The sequence below is a fragment of the Halichoerus grypus genome, chromosome 1, assembly GCF_964656455.1.
Source record: "Halichoerus grypus chromosome 1, mHalGry1.hap1.1, whole genome shotgun sequence".
In the NCBI taxonomy this organism is placed as follows: Eukaryota; Metazoa; Chordata; class Mammalia; order Carnivora; family Phocidae; genus Halichoerus; species Halichoerus grypus.
Window position 1 is genome coordinate 146,887,257 of NC_135712.1, and position 19,900 is coordinate 146,907,156.

Here is a 19,900-nt window from a genome sequence, read left to right on the forward strand (position 1 = left end):
TGCACCAGATGAACCAGCCCGGAGCAAGCCACTAACAGCTTTCCTGAGTCCTCTCTATGTCCCAGGCACTGTCCACAGGACTGTCCATGTATTAATTCATGGAACCCTCACAGTCCCCAGACAGCACCCCCATCATTCTTACTGCACAGTGGGAAAAGCAGAGACACAAAAGATGAAGGAACATGTCCAAGGTCACATGTCAGGTGAGGATTCTTTGGTTATAAAGCAAACCAATATTGATGAACTCCTTAGTTCTTATATTTTCAACAAGACATGTATTACAATTGAGCATCTGGCATTACATTCCACCCCCATGCTTTTGCTCTGAGGTTCATGTAAAATGAATAAATACTGTGTGAAGGAAGGAGGATCAAAAATATAGTCGACAATGAATTTTAGAGTTTTCTCTCCCTCTCTCACCACACATACCCAAAGCACGGCAGACAGTGTAGGCCATTATGGTCTACTTTGGGACCACACATAGATGTTGTTTATGCTCTCACAGGAATAGAAGCTTCTAGGATTTAGTTCTGGACCCACCCAGTTGGATAAACCTGTTGTGGGGGAGCCAAGCCAGAAGGAGAAGGAGAAGGCAGGAAAGAAAGGGAGAGGGCAAGGCCACATGGCAAAAGCCAGGGCCTGGGGAACTGCAGATCCTCTTGGGGCTCAGAGATGCAGCTCAGGGAGGGACACAAGCCACAGCCATTGGGCAGTCTGACAGGGACCTTGCCTGAGCCTTGGTTCAGGGCAGCGCAGGGATCTGACAAGAGCACTCAGGTAGGCTCCAGCACTGATGAGTAGGGCAGAGGGGTAGGGGATCCTGTAGATGGAATTCTGAGAGCAATACAAAACTACATCTGTCCAACCAGGGGCCAGGAGCAGTCTTGGGAAGTGAGGAAGCACAGGATCCAGGTATATTCCTGCCATGGAATGGGGCAAGGTCACAGCCCAGCCCATCTCATACTGAACGAGGAATGGGCCCTAGTGGCTGCGAGTAGAAGGCAAGAGAAGCATTACACAGTGGGAGATGACCAGGGGTAACTGGCACAGCTAGAGGGGTGCACCACACACAAACATTTGGGGAAGCCTGGTAGAGGCCAAGGAGATAACTCCATTCTAGAACTAATTCCAAAGAAGGTCAGAATCAAAGACCCTGCCAACCTCCTGGATACGTCAACATGTTGGGACTCAGAATCTGGTTAGACATGTAGGAGCTAGGCACTCTGGCTTTGGCCTGAGGCATGGGGAGAAGAATCAGCCAGGGCAGGGCACTTGAGTCCTAGGCCTACACACATTACTAGTTAATGCAGAATGGGAGCCTATGATTTAGGCCAGCGGGGGCCAGAGTGCGCTGCAGAGGGCTGGGACTTGGGGTGCACCTGGGGCTCAGCTCTTCTTGGAATCGGAGGCCTTGCTCCAATTTCCAGCAAAGGAATCTCTACACTGGACCAGGAGTCTCCCATCTGGAAGAAGGAGCTCATTATAAGTCAGCTGTGAGTCAGACAGATCATTCATGAATTTCCTTCTGAATGTATCAGCTTAGAAACTGTTGGCTTTAGGAGCTGATAAGGAGGGAAGGCAGCCGCTGGCCACCGAAGAACTGAAGAAGTTCATGGAACAAGGCAGCTGTTGTTCCAGCAGCACAGCATACAGCGAGGAAGTATGAGAAATTCTGATCTCCAAGCTGCCCATCTGCGCTCACCAACTCTGTGTTCCTGGTGAAATGATTGTGTACGTGCCTGAATTAGCGGTTGAAGAAAGCTGCTTTTACAATGGCTGTAGAAACTTTCCTCCTTATTCTCTTTCAAGTCCTGAATTCTGTGCACACCTAATGCCAAAGAAATGCCTTCCACAGCCAGAGGTCTGAGGAATGAAGGTCAGGCCAAGAATTTGCGCCAAAAAGCTTTATCACAGCCCAGTAGAGCTGAGGCTCTGACATTTGCAGTGGAAAAGTAAATAAGATCAGGAACTTAAAACCACAACGGCAACCTCGTAAGAAACTGTTATTACAGAATAGGGGATTATGGAGAGAATGTATCCAGAATCTACAAATTAGTAACTACACATCTTTGAAGGGCTATAAATCTGAAAGTGAATAAAAGCTTTAGTTATCATTCCCTTTTGTCTCTATTTGTAGCATCAACCTCTCCTGGTCATTCCTAAAGGCAAGCCCCGCAGGCAAATATGGGATAACTTACAATTTTATGGTGCCATAAACATCATACGAATTATGAATATAAGGCCATTCTAAAGTCACATATTATTTCAAAGGTCATGACATACTTGGTCAACCATTAACTTCAGAGAAACATCAAAGGGTTTATTCCATCCTGAGATGGGCAAACTCTCTGCAGTGACTATGGCAACACACAGTGTACTTTCCTTTTAAACTATACAGTCAGGCCAAAACCAGGGCAGTATTCTGAGATCACCTTCACAGGACAGAGATGACAATACTTCATAGCAAATGTCAATAGACAATTAGGTAGCTAAGACATTAGCCAGATTCTTCAGATACCTAAAAACCTCATATAGAAAAGCACTAGCCCCAAACAAAATTAAGGAAGAAAGCTTACTTTTTAGTCTTATAAATTCCAAACTGCTTAACCTAGCATTCCAAACCAGTGTTGTCCAATAAAAACGTCATATAGTAGTCACATTTTTAAAAAGTAAAAAAAAAAGGTAAAATTAGTTTTAATTGTACATTTTATTTACCCCAAAGACAAAGATGTAGTGAAAATAAGGGCCATATGCACCCCAATGTTCATAGCTGCAATGTCCACAATAGCCAAACTGTGGAAAGAGCTGAGATGCCCTTCAACAGATGAATGGATAAAGAAGATGTGGTTCATATATACAATGGAATATTACTCAGCCATCAGAAAAGATGAATACCCAACTTTTACATCAACATGGATGGGACTGGAGGAGATTATGCTAAGTGAAATAAGTCAAGCAGAGAAAGTCGATTATCATATGGTTTCACTTATTTGTGGAACATAAGGAATAACATGGAGGACATTAGGAGAAGGAAGGGAAAAATGAAGGGGGAGAAATCGGAGGGAGAGACAAACCAAGAGACTATGGACTCCGAGAAACAAACTGAGGGTTTTAGAGTGGAGGCGGGTGGGGGGATGGTGATGGGTATTAAAGAGGGCACATATTGAATGGAGCACTGGGTGTTATATGCAAACAATGAATCATGGAATACTACATCAAAAAAATAAATAAATAAAAAATAAAAGCTCAATTTCCAAAGCAAAACAAAACAAAACCAAAAAAATGTAATTTTAAGATACATTTCAATTTGTTTTCTTTTTTTTTTCCATTCAGTATGTGCCCTCTTTAATACCCATCACCAGGCTAACCCATCCCCTCACCCCCCTTCCCCTCTAGAACCCTTAGTTTGTTTCTCAGAGTCCATAGTCTCTCATGGTTCATCTCCCTCTCCAATTTCCCCCACTTCATTTTTCTGTTGAATCAATTTGTTTTCAATATAAAAATTATTAATGATAGGGGCGCCTGGGTGGCTCAGTCGGTTAAGCGGCTGCCTTCGGCTCAGGTCATGATCCCAGGCTCCTGGGATCGAGCCCCGCATCGGGCTCCCTGCTCAGCAGAGAGCCTGCTTCTCCCTTTCCCTCTGCCTGCCGCTCTGCCTACTTGTGCTATCTCTCTGTCAAATAAATAAATTTAAAAAAAAATCTTTAAAAAAAAATTATTAATGATATATTTTATATCCTTTTTTTCATACTAGATCTTTGAAATCCAGAGCGTATTTTACACCTGGACTACATCTCAGTTTGGACAAGCCATATTTGAAGTGTTCAATGCCACAGGTGGCTAATGCCTACTATGATGTCCCAACTACCCTTCCCCATATCCTAACTGAAACCTTACTAGTTCCCCATTCCTGCAATGCCCCCAATTTTAGTAAGCACTGGTACCAGATTTTCTAAGATGACCCTAATTTCCCCTACTCTGCCCCATGGCACCTGGGTCCCTTGTCTCAATGCCAAGGCTGTGTGCTATCTGCTATCCTAGTTAATGGACCCAGCTCTGGGATGACGCTGCCTAGGTTTGGATTTATCTCTCACTATGTGCAACCTGAGCAAGTTACTTAACATCTTTTTGGGTCCTCAGTTTCCCCATTTTGGCAATGGATAAGAAAAGCATTTTTCTGAGGGTTGCCAGGAATAAGAGATGATGTTCTGGAACACCACGCTCTATTCCACATGATTAGGAACAGTGGAAGTAGAACTACTTGTCTTCCTCCCTGGCCCCCCACAGGCCCTGATGTGGGGTTGAGAAAATAAGTCCTCTTTTCTATCTTTATTACTTTGCCCAGGAGGCTCCCAGACCTTGGTTTCAATCCACTTAAAAAATCCTGTTCGTCTTCAAGAATCAGATCAAAAGGTACCCCTCTTTAGGAAGTCTTTCCTTTTTCCTACCTCCCACTGAAATGCAAGTAGTCCCATGGGTCTGCCTTGATGTTTTTATTTCTTACTCTCTAGAGCATCCTAGTTATACATGTAAGACTCAGCCCACCTTTCAGACTCTTCTGCAAGAGTTAAGACACTTATTAAATTGTGAACTTCTCACTATGGACTCTGAGAAACAAACTGAGGGTTCTAGGGGGGAGGGGAGTGGGGGGATGGTGATGGGTATTAAAGAGGGCACGTATTGAATGGAGCACTGGGTGTTATATGCAAATAATGAATCATGGAACACTACATCAAAAACTAATGATGTAATGTATGGTGATTAACATAACATAATAAAAAAAACTAATGATGTAATGTATGGTGATTAACATAACATAATAAAATTAAAAGAAAAATTGTGAACCTCTCCCTCTCTCCCCTTGCCCTTTCATCCCCTTTACTTTTGCCCAGGACAGTACTGACATTAAGTCCATGATTTTGAAATAAATGAATCCAACAGCTTTGATTTAGCATATTTAACCTTTTCATTATTAATAAAAATTCCAAAAATAAACAAAAAGGAAATTTTAAAAAAATCTTGGGAGGCCCCCTCTAGCTTTGAGATTGATACTCTATACCCTCCCCTTCCTATTCCCTTTTGAGGTCCCCATACCTGCCTCCACAGGACCCCAGGCTCTCTCCTGGCGTCTCCCAGTTCTGACTCCTACTGGGTCTTCCCCCATCACAAACAGACTCTCAAACAGTGCCATACCAGACCTTCCACTCCACTATAAAACATACCTGCTCTGTGCGCTGTTCTTTCAGAGCACGGCCAGGTGACTGGCTGGTTAATCTGATCTACCAATGCAGAGGAAGGAATTCCTGCTATCCGCTCCCAGATGGCAGATCCATTAACTAGACAGGTTAATGCTGCAGTGTCAGTGTGGAATCTCAAGGGCTACAAAGGGCCAGTGCAGAGATGTCAGGCAGGGGAACTCTGTGAATGCTCAGTTATTTCATAAACCGTAGGGCACATCTATTCCAAGTGACTTCCAGCTTCATAGAAGGATATAACCAGGAGTATTTGTTAATTCATTAGATCAATTTAAGTGTCCCAACAAAAGACACTGAGAACAAAGGCATCTTACTCTGTGAAAAAGAAACGCCTTGAAAAATTAAGTTCTTATAATAAAATTTTAATTTGTTTAAAATTAAAATGAATTTTGAATGAAGAAAGATCACTAACTCATTTTATTAAAAGCACCGTGTTCTTTCTTCTTAAAAAAATGCCGATTAATCCTCAAAGGAGTGTCTGTATAACAGACTAGAAACACAAACCATTTCCAGTTTGGGGAGATGCTCCGCTTCCCTGCAGTGGTTCTTCCACATGCCTGGCACCTCTTACTTATTTCCTTACAACTCTTAGACCTGACTCTTGGGGTGGGGGGTGGAATGCTGCCCTCCCCCCAAGTGGCAAAGCAGGTGCAGGTCCTATCAGCAAGTGAGCAATTGAGACCGTCGAGACAGCAGGAAGCAGGTGTCCAGGTGAATTTGGTTCCCTTTCCTTAACACGGGGAAAGGGGGAGACGCTTGCATACTATCATCACCAAGCCTCTCAGAAAAAAACAGGCAGGAAGTGCTCTGTGCATCTCGCCCCTTCCCTCCCTTCCTTCCCCTGGCCTGGCCCAGCCTGGCCCCACTGTCCATGGTAGGCTTAAGTACACTGTCAGCTCAGCAAACCCTGACAATTAATGGCCAGTTGCAGTTACAGGAAACCATTTCATTATATCTAACCCCTGCTCCACCACAGACCAAGTCCACTAGAGCACCAGCAAATCTTTGGAAGTTATCCAGATGCTAACTAGCTTCTGGCAAGCATGTATTAAATGAGAAATTTTAAAGGCTGTGGCTATCTCATAAGTGCTTCCAGGACTCAGTGTGAACACCAGAGTACTGTGCAATTAACAGTCACTTTTTAAAACCACTTTGTAAACGTGCCTGACAATATAAAATCATAGGGTATAAACTATGATTCTACTGTACGTCTGAAGATCTTTCCATGGTATCTTCTACTACATGAGGGGCCAGATGGTGGAAGAAGACCAGGAGCCCTAGCACTGGGAACCTCAGGTCTTGGCCAGACTCTACCATTATCTGCCCATGCACCCTCCAAGCCTGCTTCTTTAGCGGCAAAGCCAAGGGTGGGGTATAATGAATCCTTGGGTCCCTTTGAGCTCCCAGAAACTATTAGTCAAAGCAATACTAGAGTATGTTTTTATAACAAATAAACCCCAAGTCCTCAGTGACTTCACCCAACAGAAGTTTCTTTCTTTGTCACATAAAGTCCCCTGCTGGTCATCAGAACCTCTGTTCCATCGAATGTCTTAGAGAGCAGGCTCTGTCCATCTGGTGATGCCATGTCTCAACATGAGGCCTCCATGGTCCCCAGAGCAGGCAGGAGGTAGGGAGGAATATCAGCTTCTAAGTGCCTTGGCCTAGCAGTGACACATACCCTTCCTCCCACAGCCTATTGGCCAGACCTAGTTACATGGCCTTGACCTAACCGCAGGGGAGGCTGGGAAATGTGCAAGAACACATGAAATATTTGGTGAGCACTCTCTATCTCTACCATACAGATGGCATTTCATTTATTTATTTTACTAATTTAATCTGTTTATCGGAGCAGATATTAACAGAACATCGCGATACGCTACATTACAGAAGAAAAAGAAGTTCTTACAATTAAGTATGCCAGAAACACAGAAAGGCAGATGAAGAGAAGGGAACACCCAGCCAAATGCCCAGTACATAGCAAACATAGCCCCTGAGTAGGGACAATGTGCAAGTCTGTGGCCGTGCCCTCTGTGGCTACCACAGGGAGCCTGGCATGCTCAAATGGATGCCAGGCTTCCTGGATCTGAGTCATTCGGGAAGCACGTGGAGTCCAACAAAGAAGGCAACAAGACTTGGCCATCCCCACCTCCAGCCATACTGCACTGTGGTGGTCTGTCTGCTAGTCTGCCTACAGCCTAGGAAGCTATATTTAGCACTTCTTCCTCCCAATCACAGCCTCGATCCCCCTCTAAGGCTTTACTGCTGCCATAAATGATGTCATCAAAATCCCGGCTGGCCCAAAACTTCCATGGGCGCCTGGTGCCAGGCTCAGAGCTGCTATAGACACCACACTGATCCTGGCTGGGGCTCCCACACTCCCACTGTCCCCAGAAACTCAAATTCTAAGAAATAAAGTGGTTGAGTAAGACTTCTGGAACAGCATGGCCTTCAATGCAGTATATATGTCTAGTTATTTTTTCTACTCTATAAAGATTTTTCAGGAGTTGCATAACTGAGGAAAGGAGGGAACAGAGAAACTTCATATGCCGATGATGAATCTCATTAGCCACTAGGGCACATCATAGCAGACAGTACTGAATATACTGAGTTTTTATACGAATTCATTTATTCCTCTCATTGAATCCTGTGCAGACACAATAATATTTAACCCTATTTACTCTGTCAAAGAGACCAACACTAGAAGCAGAGAAGGCAATCAAGCCAAGAAAAATATAGAAACCTGAAATCCATGAGAGGGTGTGTCTCTCAGTGGGCATCACTGATGCCTGGAATTATGGAACCTGGGGATGGATCTAAGACAGCAAGAACACGGTCCATGGCATGGATTGATTCCTCCCCCTCCCTCCCAAGGCTCTATCCACAGAGGTGAAGTGAAAGTCAGGGCAGACTTTCCAGAAATGTTAATTTTCCTGAGGATAGACAGTGTTCATGTACAGCAATGATCCAGTCTCTCCCAGACTCATTTCGACCTCCGAGGCTCAGAGGCTGGGTAACAAGCCTAAGGTAAGAAGTGGTAGAAGGATTCACATCTGCATCTGTCTGACTGAGAGGGTGCTCTGGGTTCATGTCGCACGCTGGAGTGCTCTTCATCTCTGCACCCTCCCCAGGGGCCTCACGGCCCTGACTAGCAAATCCAGATGACAGACTAAGCAAACACTTAGCAGCCTCTCATCCTTCCTAAGACTACTTCAAAATGACAGCAAAGAAATAAAAGTGCAATTAATTTATAAAAGTAAAGAGAAAAGGAGGAGAACAATCAGCCACCTACAGATTTCAGTGAAGTTCTAAAAAAGGAGAGGGAGCACAGACAATATGTTCCATCATAATTACTTAAGGCTGCTTATTGATTTTCAACATTTGAGTCAACTTCTGAACAAAACTGGAGAGGCTCAAATATGTTTGCGGAACAGCCTGTGAATGGACTCAAGCTTGGATATGTAAGAGTAAAGGTACCACAGGGACAGATGTGAGATAAAGAAAGTGGAAGGAGGGGTAGAGGGAAGGCAGGGCACTGATATGCACATTTGCATGGTCAGAATTAAGAAGGCATAGCAAAAGTTGATGGAATGAGACTCAAAGTTTGAAATATGACCACCAAGCCAAAGTTAATACAAGAAATATCAAGGAACAAGTATAAGAAACATCAAGAAACAAAAAGTAATGGTAGCGTAAGTGAGTGAAACCCCAATCATTCAGAGCAGAGAATTGAAAGAATGTCTAAAATTAATTCATTAATTATGAAATAGCAACATAAGCATGCTCTTTAGGTTTATGGAGGTAATGCCAGGAAGACCAAGAACTAAGAACTGAGAATAAAACAATTCAACAGGGAGCAGAGGATATGTGCTTTTCATTATAAGGTCTTCTTTACCATTTTGATTTCTAAATTTGCATGAAATCATCTGATAAAAAAAAAAAAAGAATAAAACTAACCAAGTATAATGTGTATTTTCTACACATTTACCTGATTAGATTAGGTCCCTGGAGGTAGGAGCAGAAATCAACGTGTCTTTTGTTCTCCAACATCTTCCATCCATAGCTCTAATGCTGTTGTGTGTCTTGGAGAAATGCAATCGGCACTCACTCTACTGAACTTGTAAATAAGGACCCCTCCACTGTCTGGTACTGCATGTCTACCATCCTCAGGCCCATCCAGTCCTCGGTCTTCCCCCAAACAGTCCCACTCTACATATAGCTTTTAATGGGATTAAATGTTCAACACCCCACATCTCCAGTGTTGGGAAAGCACATAATCTTACTGGTATGGAGTCCACAGAATCTCTTTATATAGTAAGACCTATGAGTATGCATATATACAGAAGCTGATGTATACATCCCGGTTGTGATGGGATGGGGCGAGGGGAGTGGGGAACAGAACTCTTCTCGCCACTGACTGGGAGTCCTAGAAAAAATGGTATCTACAACACTTCTCACGGTGCCCTTCTCCACTCACCTGCCATGACAATCATGCTGTCCCTTCTACATTTCTTAAAATATCCCATTCAATCTAAATACATGGTTTTTGAAAAGAAAAAGAACACAAGTTATGGATTTAAAAGAAAATTTTAATAGAATTTGAAGGGAGACCAATGGAACAAATTGTGAAAAAAGACCTTTTTAGAGGAAAATTATAACACAACTAATCTCCAGGGATGCCTGAGCCAGGGGCTCAGTTGTTTGAACACCCGACTCTTGATTTCGGCTCAGGTCATCATTTCAGGGTCATGATATCAAGCCCTGTGTCGGGCTCCACACCGAGTGTGGATTCTGCTTGAGGTTCTCTCTCTCCCTCTCCCTGTCCCCACCCACCCCTGCCTCACTTGTACTCTCTAACACAAAAACAGAAACAAAACAAAACAAAAACTAAGCTCCATCTCTAACTCTGCCTGACTACAAGAACAACAAATCAAAACTATTCCCACAGACACCCAGTACCACTCTTGACTTCTGATTTAAGTCAGAAGTCATGACAAAATTAAGGGACTTTCAATTCAAAATGGCTAAATTAATGAGTGGACACTGTTTCCATTCTGACATGAAGACATTCACTGTAAAAAGACTTTTTAAAAAAGATCATTGGATAAATTTACTGGATATTAAAGGATAGTAAGGAATTATTTAATTTTGTTAGCTGTTAAAATGCATTATGCTATGTAAGAAAATGCCTTTTCTGAGATGCATGATGAAGTATTTTGAGGCAAAACAACATGATGTCTGCAATTGGCTTTGGATGCTGGTAGTTGCTATAAGTGGTGTGGATACACAGTGGTTTTTTTATACTTTCTACTTGTGTGTACCTCCCTAAGACCTAGCAATTGTACTTCTAAGTATTTGCTCAAGAGAAATGAACACTTGGACAAGAATGTTTATAGCAGCTTTGTTCGTAACAGCTAAAAACTGGCCATGGTACAATTAACAGGAGAATGGGTCCACAAGCTGTGAGAGCACGGAACATACCATGAAGCACAACCCAGTTATATAAAGGAACTAACTGTTGACGCACGCAACAACATGGATAAATCTCAAAGGCAGCATGCTGAGCAAAAAAAAAAAGACAGATCCTAAGGAATACCACCCATTGATAGAAACCAAAACTGTCGCTACCACTGAGGCATGGGGACTGATTGGAGGCAGGGAGCTTTTGGAGCTGATGGAAGTGTTCTGTATCTTCGCGGGAGTGCTGGTTACATTTATGTATATTTTTTTATACATTATGTATATTTGTATATAATGTATATATTTTATAATTGTATATATTTGTCAAACTTCAACTATACATGTCAGCTATGTGCATATGTGAACTTCATCTTTAAAAACAAACTGTAATTATGTATTTTTTAAGTCTGTCCAGAGCACACTAAATCATATGGGACCTCCCAGGTGTGTCTGTGTGATCCCAATGGCCCTGAAAAGCCTGGTGCTCCTCCTGCTGAAGGTCAGTGAGCCAGCTGGTCTGCAAAGTCAGGCCAGTGTCTGTGACTCCCCATCCCTTGACCCCTTGGGAGAGGGCACTGTTTGGGCACAGCAGGCTGAGGTACCTGTGGGATGTCTGAGAGAGCCATCCAGAAGGCTTGTGCTCCCATTTCTCAAGGGCAAACTCTACAGGCCTGAACGCAGGAGAGAGATCCTGGCTGAAGGTGCAGACTGTCCCTTCCACCTCCCCATTGCTCCAGTTCATGAGGATGCCATCCTAGCTCTCCGTCTTGGAAGACTCCCCCAAATCATGGTGCTTCCACCACCTGCCAACATTTTCCTCCTATCTGTGTCAGTTACTCCCATTTACCCTCATGTATCTTTAACAACTCATAAAGCACTTTTAAATACATCACTTATTTCAGTATTTATGACAACATAATGGACTAGATAGGGCAGGTGCCTCTAGTCCCATTTTACAGAGGAGCAAGTTATATTGTAGTAAGATTAAGTGTGTTTCCAAAGGTTGGGGCTCATGCTAAGACCCAAACTCACATTTCCAAACTCTAAAACAAGGCTCTCTTCACCATCTCTGGCTATCTCTTGGTTAAACAAAATCCTAACCACAAAAAAAGAAAGAAAAAAGAAAGGGAAGGAAAGGGAAAGCAAGGGCAGGGGGAGGGAGGGGTTGGGGGAATGGGTGGAGAGGAAGGAGAGAATAAAGGAAAGAGGGAAGGAGAGAAGGGGAGAGGGAAGAAGGAAGGGAGGGAGGCAGTTTGAAAAGGTTTAATTGAGGCTATATAACTGAGAGAATTTGGGAAACAAAATTCTGGCTCTATCCCCAATGAACTGTGCTATTCTGAGCAAGCCTTGCAACCTCTCTGTGCTCAGGTTCTTCCATGTAACATGGAGATCCACCTTATAGGGACTCCTGCAATGAGTCAATAAGATGAATTTGCAGAGTACCCAGGGCAGTGCCAGTTCACAGTGACTGCTTTACACCTTTTAGTTCTCTTTTTGTGAATTCATTTCAATGACCTAATTGTACTGAGTTCTTCAGCCCCACTACCTCTCCTTATGTTCTGAGGACATTTAATTCACACTTCCACCACCTATGTATTTACTACACTTTATGTCCACACTGATGATCATCAGAAACAATGTATAAGCTCTACACCCAAGAGCTACCACCACGAAAGCTCATCTGAGAAACTAGGTAAGTAAAAAACAGCTGGTCAGGAGAAAAGACATGTAATTCAATTTAAAACTTTAAAATTAAAAATCCTCCATTCTGAGTCTTATGTTCATTAAAGCAAATATTAAAAAATTCAAAAATGCCTGCTATAACACAGCTTCCTAGACTCTCCCATGCACCCTAAATCCAAGTAATACGGAAAAGGTGAGGCAAATGTTTGATTTCATTGGTTTTGAGGTGGTGTTGTCTCAACCTCTTCTTATCCAACAGTAAGGTCCTATGCCAAAATCATTCTGAGTTTGGTAGGCACCCAGGGAGGCATGTCGACTGGGCCATGGGTAGAGGGACAGCAGTGATGGCTGTCTTCAGAGGAAAACCATCCATTCCCAGGACCAGAAGAGGTGCTGGGTTACTCCTCATTAGACACTGGTGGCTTCAAGTATCATTCTTTCCCCAACACATGTAGGTTCCCATGATCATGCATTTGTGTGGAACTGCAGCAGAGCTGCTGACTACTAGCTACTAAGACCACATGACCTCAACAGAAAGAAGGCGCCCACTTCAAGTGCAATGGCAACTTCACTGCATTTAAGCACTTCTCCCCAAACCAAGCATAAAGCAAGTCTTCTACAGAGACTTGCATGTGACTTCAGTGGAGCTAAGACAAGTGTCCACAATCAGAAAACACTAGGTAAGTTTGTGGCTTACCCATATTTGAGTTTCCAGGAGATGAAGCATGATACACAGATGGTCTTAATGATTCCTAGAAAATAGTAAGACTGATTCTTCAAGCCATACATAAAGTTGGCTATATAGATTGACAGACAATCTACATTTATCCATCTGTTCCACAGATACTTAGGGCATGTCCACTGTGGGCCAGGCCCAGTGCCCAGAGCTTGGGACACAAGACTGAGGGAGACATGGTTCTTGTTGATGGTCCTGGTGAGGAGAGAAGCTGAATCATGCAGGAGAAACACACACTACTGTGCTGAAATTGGTCTCAATGTAAATTAGTGGCCACAAATTTCAAACAGTCTTAGTGTTGACTGGCATTGGACTGTATGCTCCAGCTCTGCCTACTCTCCTGACCTTTGGTGACCATTTTCTTTACAAAATTTTTGTCTCTGGCTTGGATTTCCCACCTGAACTCTAGATGAAAATATACAAATGCCAACTTGACATCTCTACTTGGATGTCTAAAAATGATCTCAAGTTGAAGATATTTAAGACAGAGCTCAGTTCCAGCTGCCTGCCAACTCTCTGCTTTTCAGTCTTTCCACTCAGTGAAAGGCAACTTCATTTTCCCAGTCGCCCAAGCCACAAACCTCACAGTCCTCCCTGACTCTCCCTCTTACGTTTCCTATCCCGATAAGGAAATGCAAATCCTACAGGCTCTACCTCTGACATGTTTCCAGGATCTGACCACCACTCACCACCCCTTGCCCCTCCCCTGCTCTGAGAAAGCACGACCTTTCACCTGCACTGCTGCCTCCTGTCAGTTCCTAAGCTGCTTGTCCTGCCTTTCTATGATGTCTTCCCCACGAAGCAGCCACAGTGACTCTATAAAGCAGATGTCAGGTCATGTCACTCCTGTGCTGAAAACTCTGTGATTCCTCAGGCTAGAGTAAGATTCAGGGCTTTCCCACAGATTCACTACTTACTATAAGGTTTGGGCTCAGGTTGTTGCTAAGACTGTGTTCCATACAATGCTTCCCTGGCTCATTCCCTCCTAGCTCCTCAGAAAACAGACAAGGCATGTCTTTGAGTCAGAAACGTAACATCTGTGGTTCCCTCTGCTGTGACTCATGTCACCCCAGAGAGCAGCACAGCTTCCTCCCTCGCTTCTTTCAGATCTCTGCCCAAATGTCCCCAGAGAGGTCTTCCCTGAGCAGCCCATGGAAAAACAGCACCTGCCACCCCACACCAGGCTCTGCCCCCTTCCCTGCTTTATTTTTCTTCATGGTTCTCACCACTATCGAATATATATAAATACATTTTTATTTGTTCATTTCCCCTCCCTCTCCTCCGTCTAGAGCAGCACTATCCAATAGAGACATAATGTGAGACGTATATATAATTTTGAATTTTCTAGTAGCCATACTAAAGGAAATAAAAAGAAACAGGGAAAATTACTTATGTTTTTTATTTAACCTCATATAGACAAAACAGGAGCATTTCAAAGTGAAACAATATAAAATTATTAATAAGATATTATACCTTTTTTGGTACTAAATTTGAAATCTGGTGTGTATGTTACACTTACAGTGCATCCCAATTCAGGCTCACCACATTTCAAGTGCTCGGTCACCACCCATGAGTTGTGGCTATGGTATTTGTCAGCTCAGCTCTGGAATATAAACTCCATGGAGCAAAGAATGTTGTTTTTTTTTTTAGATTTTATTTATTTATTTGAGAGAGAGAGTGAGAGAGAGAGAGAGAGAGCACAAGAGGGGGTAGCGGGAGAAGCAGACTCCCTGTTGAGCAGGGAGTCTGATGTGGGACTCGATCCTGGGACTCCAGAGTCATGACCTGAGCCAAAGGCAGTCGCTTAACCAACTGAGCCACCCAGGCGCCCGGAGCAAAGAATGGTTTTGCTCACCTTTTACCCAACAGATTGAACAGTGCCTGCCACATGGTCTACAAATCAATTAATTATTTAATTAGCAGGGCTTTTTTGTCTTCCCTCTAACAAGTACATATTGAATACAGATAATATGAGAGACAAACAAAACGTGGTAAAAACAAAGATGATTATACCACAGTGCTTATAATCTAGTAAGGGAGGAAATACTGTAAAGAAACAGAAAGTCTGAGGTATCCCAAGGGAAAAGGAAAACAATCCACACCAATTTTAAGCTGAGTGGGAGAGGACCCGGTTGGGGCTCAGATGTGGCACAACCCTGGCTATTTGGAGGAGTGGAGGCAGAAGGTCCTAAGATTATGCCAATTCCCAGGATGACAGTGATAAAAGCTAGACCCGGAGAAGGTCAGGACAGAAGGTGAGGAGGCAGAATCAACAGTGCCTGGCCCAGCCCTGTGTGGGGACCAAGTCAGGGGAGGAATTACAAAGACTGGAGTTTTGAGCTCCGTGGCTAAGGAAGGAGATGGTACCATGATAAACCCATGCAATCCCGAGGGATAACAGACAGATGAATGAGGACAGCTAATGATGACTTACCATCTAGTTCCAACATACTAGACCCAACACATAACCTCATTTTGGTCACTCTGACTTCTTCCACATTTAGGTATCTCTACCCAAATGAACAGCAATAGGGGTACTTCCCAGAACATTCCACAAGGAAATACCAACGGGAGAGTCAGAAGGGCTCCTCTCTGGGCCTCAGTTTCCTCCTCTATAAAATGAGGAGGGTGGTGCTGGGCCAGGTGATCGCAGCCTGGTATAGTGGGCCCTTTCCCCGTCCCAGGTCTTCTGAGCTCTTTTCCTGTATCACAGGAGCTGAGCTCTCTAGCAGAAGACTGTGCATGTGTGAGTCTAATTCTCTCAAGAACTGTTCACCTAACACTTTGGTTATTCTTCAGTAATACCTGCCAACAGGAAACTTAAAGTCAGGAACAAGCTCAAAACAGCCACTGTCATTACAAACTTCCTACAGCTAAAAACATAGAGGGTAGCAACCCAAAGAAAACCTTGACAGGGAGTGTGAACAGTCACATTTCTGAACTGACGTTACGGTGCCCAGCACTGACGCTGGGGAACCTTTCTACAGAGGACAGGGCATTCTTCCTGTAAACAGAAGTGTGTGTACATGACATAAAAGACTTCAAACTTAGGGCTAGCAGCAAGGAACACCCTCGGGAATGCTGTCTCATGGTACCCGGGAGGGCAATAGAAGCATCTCACCTTAGCCGTTCTTCCTCTTTTTTTCGAAGATTGAAGTCTCGCTGAACCACCTGGAGAACATGCTCTGTTTCGTCATCGGTCAGACCAGACAGGTCCAGCTTCCTCCCCATGATTTAATACCAAGCACAGATGATGACACAAGACCTGAGAAATCAAGGAGAGACCACAAATTGAGGGAAAGAGGAAAGGTCTAAGGGACAAAAATCAACCCATTTTGTCATTAACACAGAATGAATACAGCTTGATCTAAGATAGTATCTTGCTCTGCTCTCATATTCATCAAACATTTACAGACAATTTTGGCAAGGCTACAGAGAAAGAGAGAAGGTACCTGAGTATCTGCCAGTTTCATTCATCCCACCCAACCCTTAAGTTAGAAAAAAATACATATATTACTTTTTTCAACACAATGAAGCATACAAGATGGATAGTGTGGATTTCCACAAAATGCCAAAAGACAGGATCCAAAAATTCTAAATTTTTGTGACTTGAAGTTTTAAATTCTAAGTATTATATGTAATTGCAAAATAAAATAAATTATAATACTTTTTAAAATATCTATATATACTATATTCCTTTAACTTTTCACCACATGGGTATAAAATATAAACTAGAAATCAATAAGCTCTCTTCTGCAAAAGGAAGAAATGTAGTAAAATAATCTTATTTAGCCATTTTCTCAGCAGAAGAAAAGATGGTATTTCAAAGGAGCACCTTCCAGCAGTGCTTACCTAGAAATCATGGGAAACAATATTTTTAAAAGTCATTTTTAATGAATGGCTACACCCAGGTATGAAATCAAATACATAATTCCCCAAAATTGCCTAGAACTGAAGACCATCATAAACATGAATGCAACCATCCTCAATAAAGTATTAGTGGAACCAATCCGGCAAGATTTCAAAAAGATGATTATGTGGGTTTTATCTAAGCAATTCCAGGTTAGTTCAACATTCAAAAATCAACCAGTGTAATTCACCACATTAACAGAATAAAATGGAAAAATCATATGATCATTTCAATGCCCATTCATGACAGAAGCCCTCTGCAAACTAAGACTAAAAGGAAACTTCCTCCATTATATGAAGGTCATTTTCAGAAAAAAGAAAGAAAATCTAAACTAAAATTAACATCATAGTCAATGAAAGAGGGCACTTGTGATGAGCACTGGGTGCTGTACGTAAGTGATGAATCATTGAATTCTACTCCAGAAACCAGTATTGTCCTGTATGTTAACTAACAACATTTAACTTAGAAAAATAACTAAATAAACTAGAGGTGCAACAATAAAAAAAAAAAAAAAAAAAAAGCCTGAATGCTCTCCCTTAAGATCAGGAACAAGGCTTGAACATCTACTCTCCCTACCTCTACTCATCATGGAATGTCTTTACTATAAAGCTACATTAATCAAGACAGAGAGGTACTGTCACACAGATAGGTGTATTAGTTTGCCCAGGCTGCTATAACAGCATACGATAGACCAGGTGGCTTGAACACCAGAATTAATTTTCTCACAGGTCTGGAGGCTGGAAGTCTGAGATCAAGGTATTGGCAGAGTTGGGTTCTTCTGAGGCCTCACTCCTTGCCTTGGAGATGGCTGTCTTCTCCCTCTTCTTCACACGGTCTTCCCTCTGTACATGTCAATGTCTAAATTTCTTCTTATAGGGGCACCAGTCATACTGGATTATGGTCCACCCTAATAACCTCATTTTAACCTAACTGCCTCTTTAAATACACAATCTCCAAATGCAGTCACAATTTGAGGTACAGGAGTTAAGACCTCAACATACGAATTTTGGGGTGACACAACTCAGCCCACAACCTTTCACATTTTGGTTCCTCAAATTCATGTCCTTCTCAGGGGTAACATATACTCAGCCCATCCTAGCAGCCACAAAAGTCTTAGCCCATTCCAGCATCGACTCTGAATACAAAATCTCCTCTAAATATCCTCTAACTTAGGTGTAGGCGAGACGTGAGCAATGATTCATCCTGAGGTAAAATTCTTTTCCAGCTGTGAATCCGTGAAACCCGGCGTGTTATCTGCTTCCAAAGTGCAATACGTAGGAGAGGCATTGGATTGACATTTCCCATTCTAGATGGGAGAAACTAGAAAGAAGAAAGGAGTCATGGGTCTCAAGCAAGTCTGAGCACAAAGCAAGTTCCATTAGATTTTAAGGCTGAAGAATAATTCTCTTCTTCTGTGCCCACCAGAGTGGCCCTACCTTCTGAGCCCAGCAGGGAGGCTATCCCATCCCCTGGGCCCTGGGTGTAGCCACAGCTGCTTGGCCCTCTGTAACTGAGGAAGTGGCCCTGCCCTCTGTAACTGAGGAGGAGAGAGTCCCACCCCGAAGGCCATGGTGGCAGTGGCAGCCCTGGGGACCTCCGAATTGCTTTCAGGATCATTCTTCCCCCTTCTTTTTTTTTTTTTTCTTTTCAAAGATTTTATTTATTTGATAGAGACACAGCAAGAGAGGGAACACAAGCAGAGGGAGTGGGAGGGGGAGAAGCAGGCTTCCCGCAGACCAGGGAAGCTGGGATCATGACCTGAGCCGAAGGCAGACGCTTAACGACTGAGCCACCCAGGTGCCCCTCATTCTTCCCCCTTCTTGAAGGATAACAAGCCAGATGGCTCTATTGGCCTGTCCTGTAGAATCTCAGAAGGCCACCAGCCTGCCTTCATTTCATCCTATCTCCGTTTAGTCTAAACTGTCAGTACGTCCACTGATAATAAATTCTCAAAAACTTCGTTGGCTTCCCTTGCAATGCACAGAAAGCCAAGCCATCAAACAGCTTCGCTACAGCTCTTTCCTGGGTAACCAAAGCTCTATTCCTGGTTTCTGCTGAAATGGCTGACTGGGTCCCTAAGTCGCACTTATAATCTATGTACCAAGTGGCTGTCAGGCCACACCTTTTATGTTCCCTCCAGACACACTTTCTCATTTTTTTGCAATATGGATAGACTGAGAACTTTCCAGATCTTTACGTTCTAGTTCCTTTTGCTGAACAATCCTTCTTTAATTTCACTCTCTGCACTTGCATTTTACTATAAGCAGCAAGGACAGACCAGGCCATGCTTCAACACTTGGCTTGGACGTCTTCTCAGCTAAATACCCAAGTTCATCACTTACAAATTCTACCTTCCACAAAACACTAGAACACAATTCAGCCAACTTCTCTGCCACTTATAGCAAGGATCCGATTCCTCCACTTCCAATAACATGTTCTTCATTTCTGCCTGAGACCTCACCTTTAACATTCATATTTCTGCCCCCGTTCTGTTCACGATGATACCCGTAATCTCTCAGACGATGGAAGCTCTCTCTCCAGCCTCCTCTCTTCTTCCCGAGCCCTCAGCATAATCACCTTTACCATCCACATTGCCACCATCAGGCAACCTCGGCTTTTTCTAGCATGCGCCTCAGGATCCTTCCGCCTCCACCCATAAGCAGCTTCCAAAGCTGCCTGCACATGTTTACATAGAAATGGCAAATTCACATATGAAAAGATGCTTAACTTCATCGGTAATTACAGAATTGTAAATCAAGGGCGCCTGGGTGGCTCAGTTGGTTAAGCGACTGCCTTCGGCTCAGGTCATGATCCTGGAGTCCCGGGATCGAGTCCCGCATCGGGCTCCCTCCTCTGCAG

General features: G+C 43.3%; 1 protein-coding gene across 2 annotated transcripts in view; it reads right to left on the reverse strand.

Moving 5' to 3' along the window:
- Positions 1 to 19,900, reverse strand: part of MYRIP (myosin VIIA and Rab interacting protein) — a 393,858-nt gene that overhangs the window by 310,437 nt on the left and 63,521 nt on the right. For both annotated transcript variants that reach the window (XM_078073320.1, XM_078073323.1), the window contains one exon: positions 16,253 to 16,396. In XM_078073320.1, coding sequence (XP_077929446.1) covers positions 16,253 to 16,362 — 110 coding nt within the window. In that variant the 5' untranslated portion in view covers positions 16,363 to 16,396. The remainder of the gene's footprint in view (positions 1 to 16,252; positions 16,397 to 19,900) is intronic.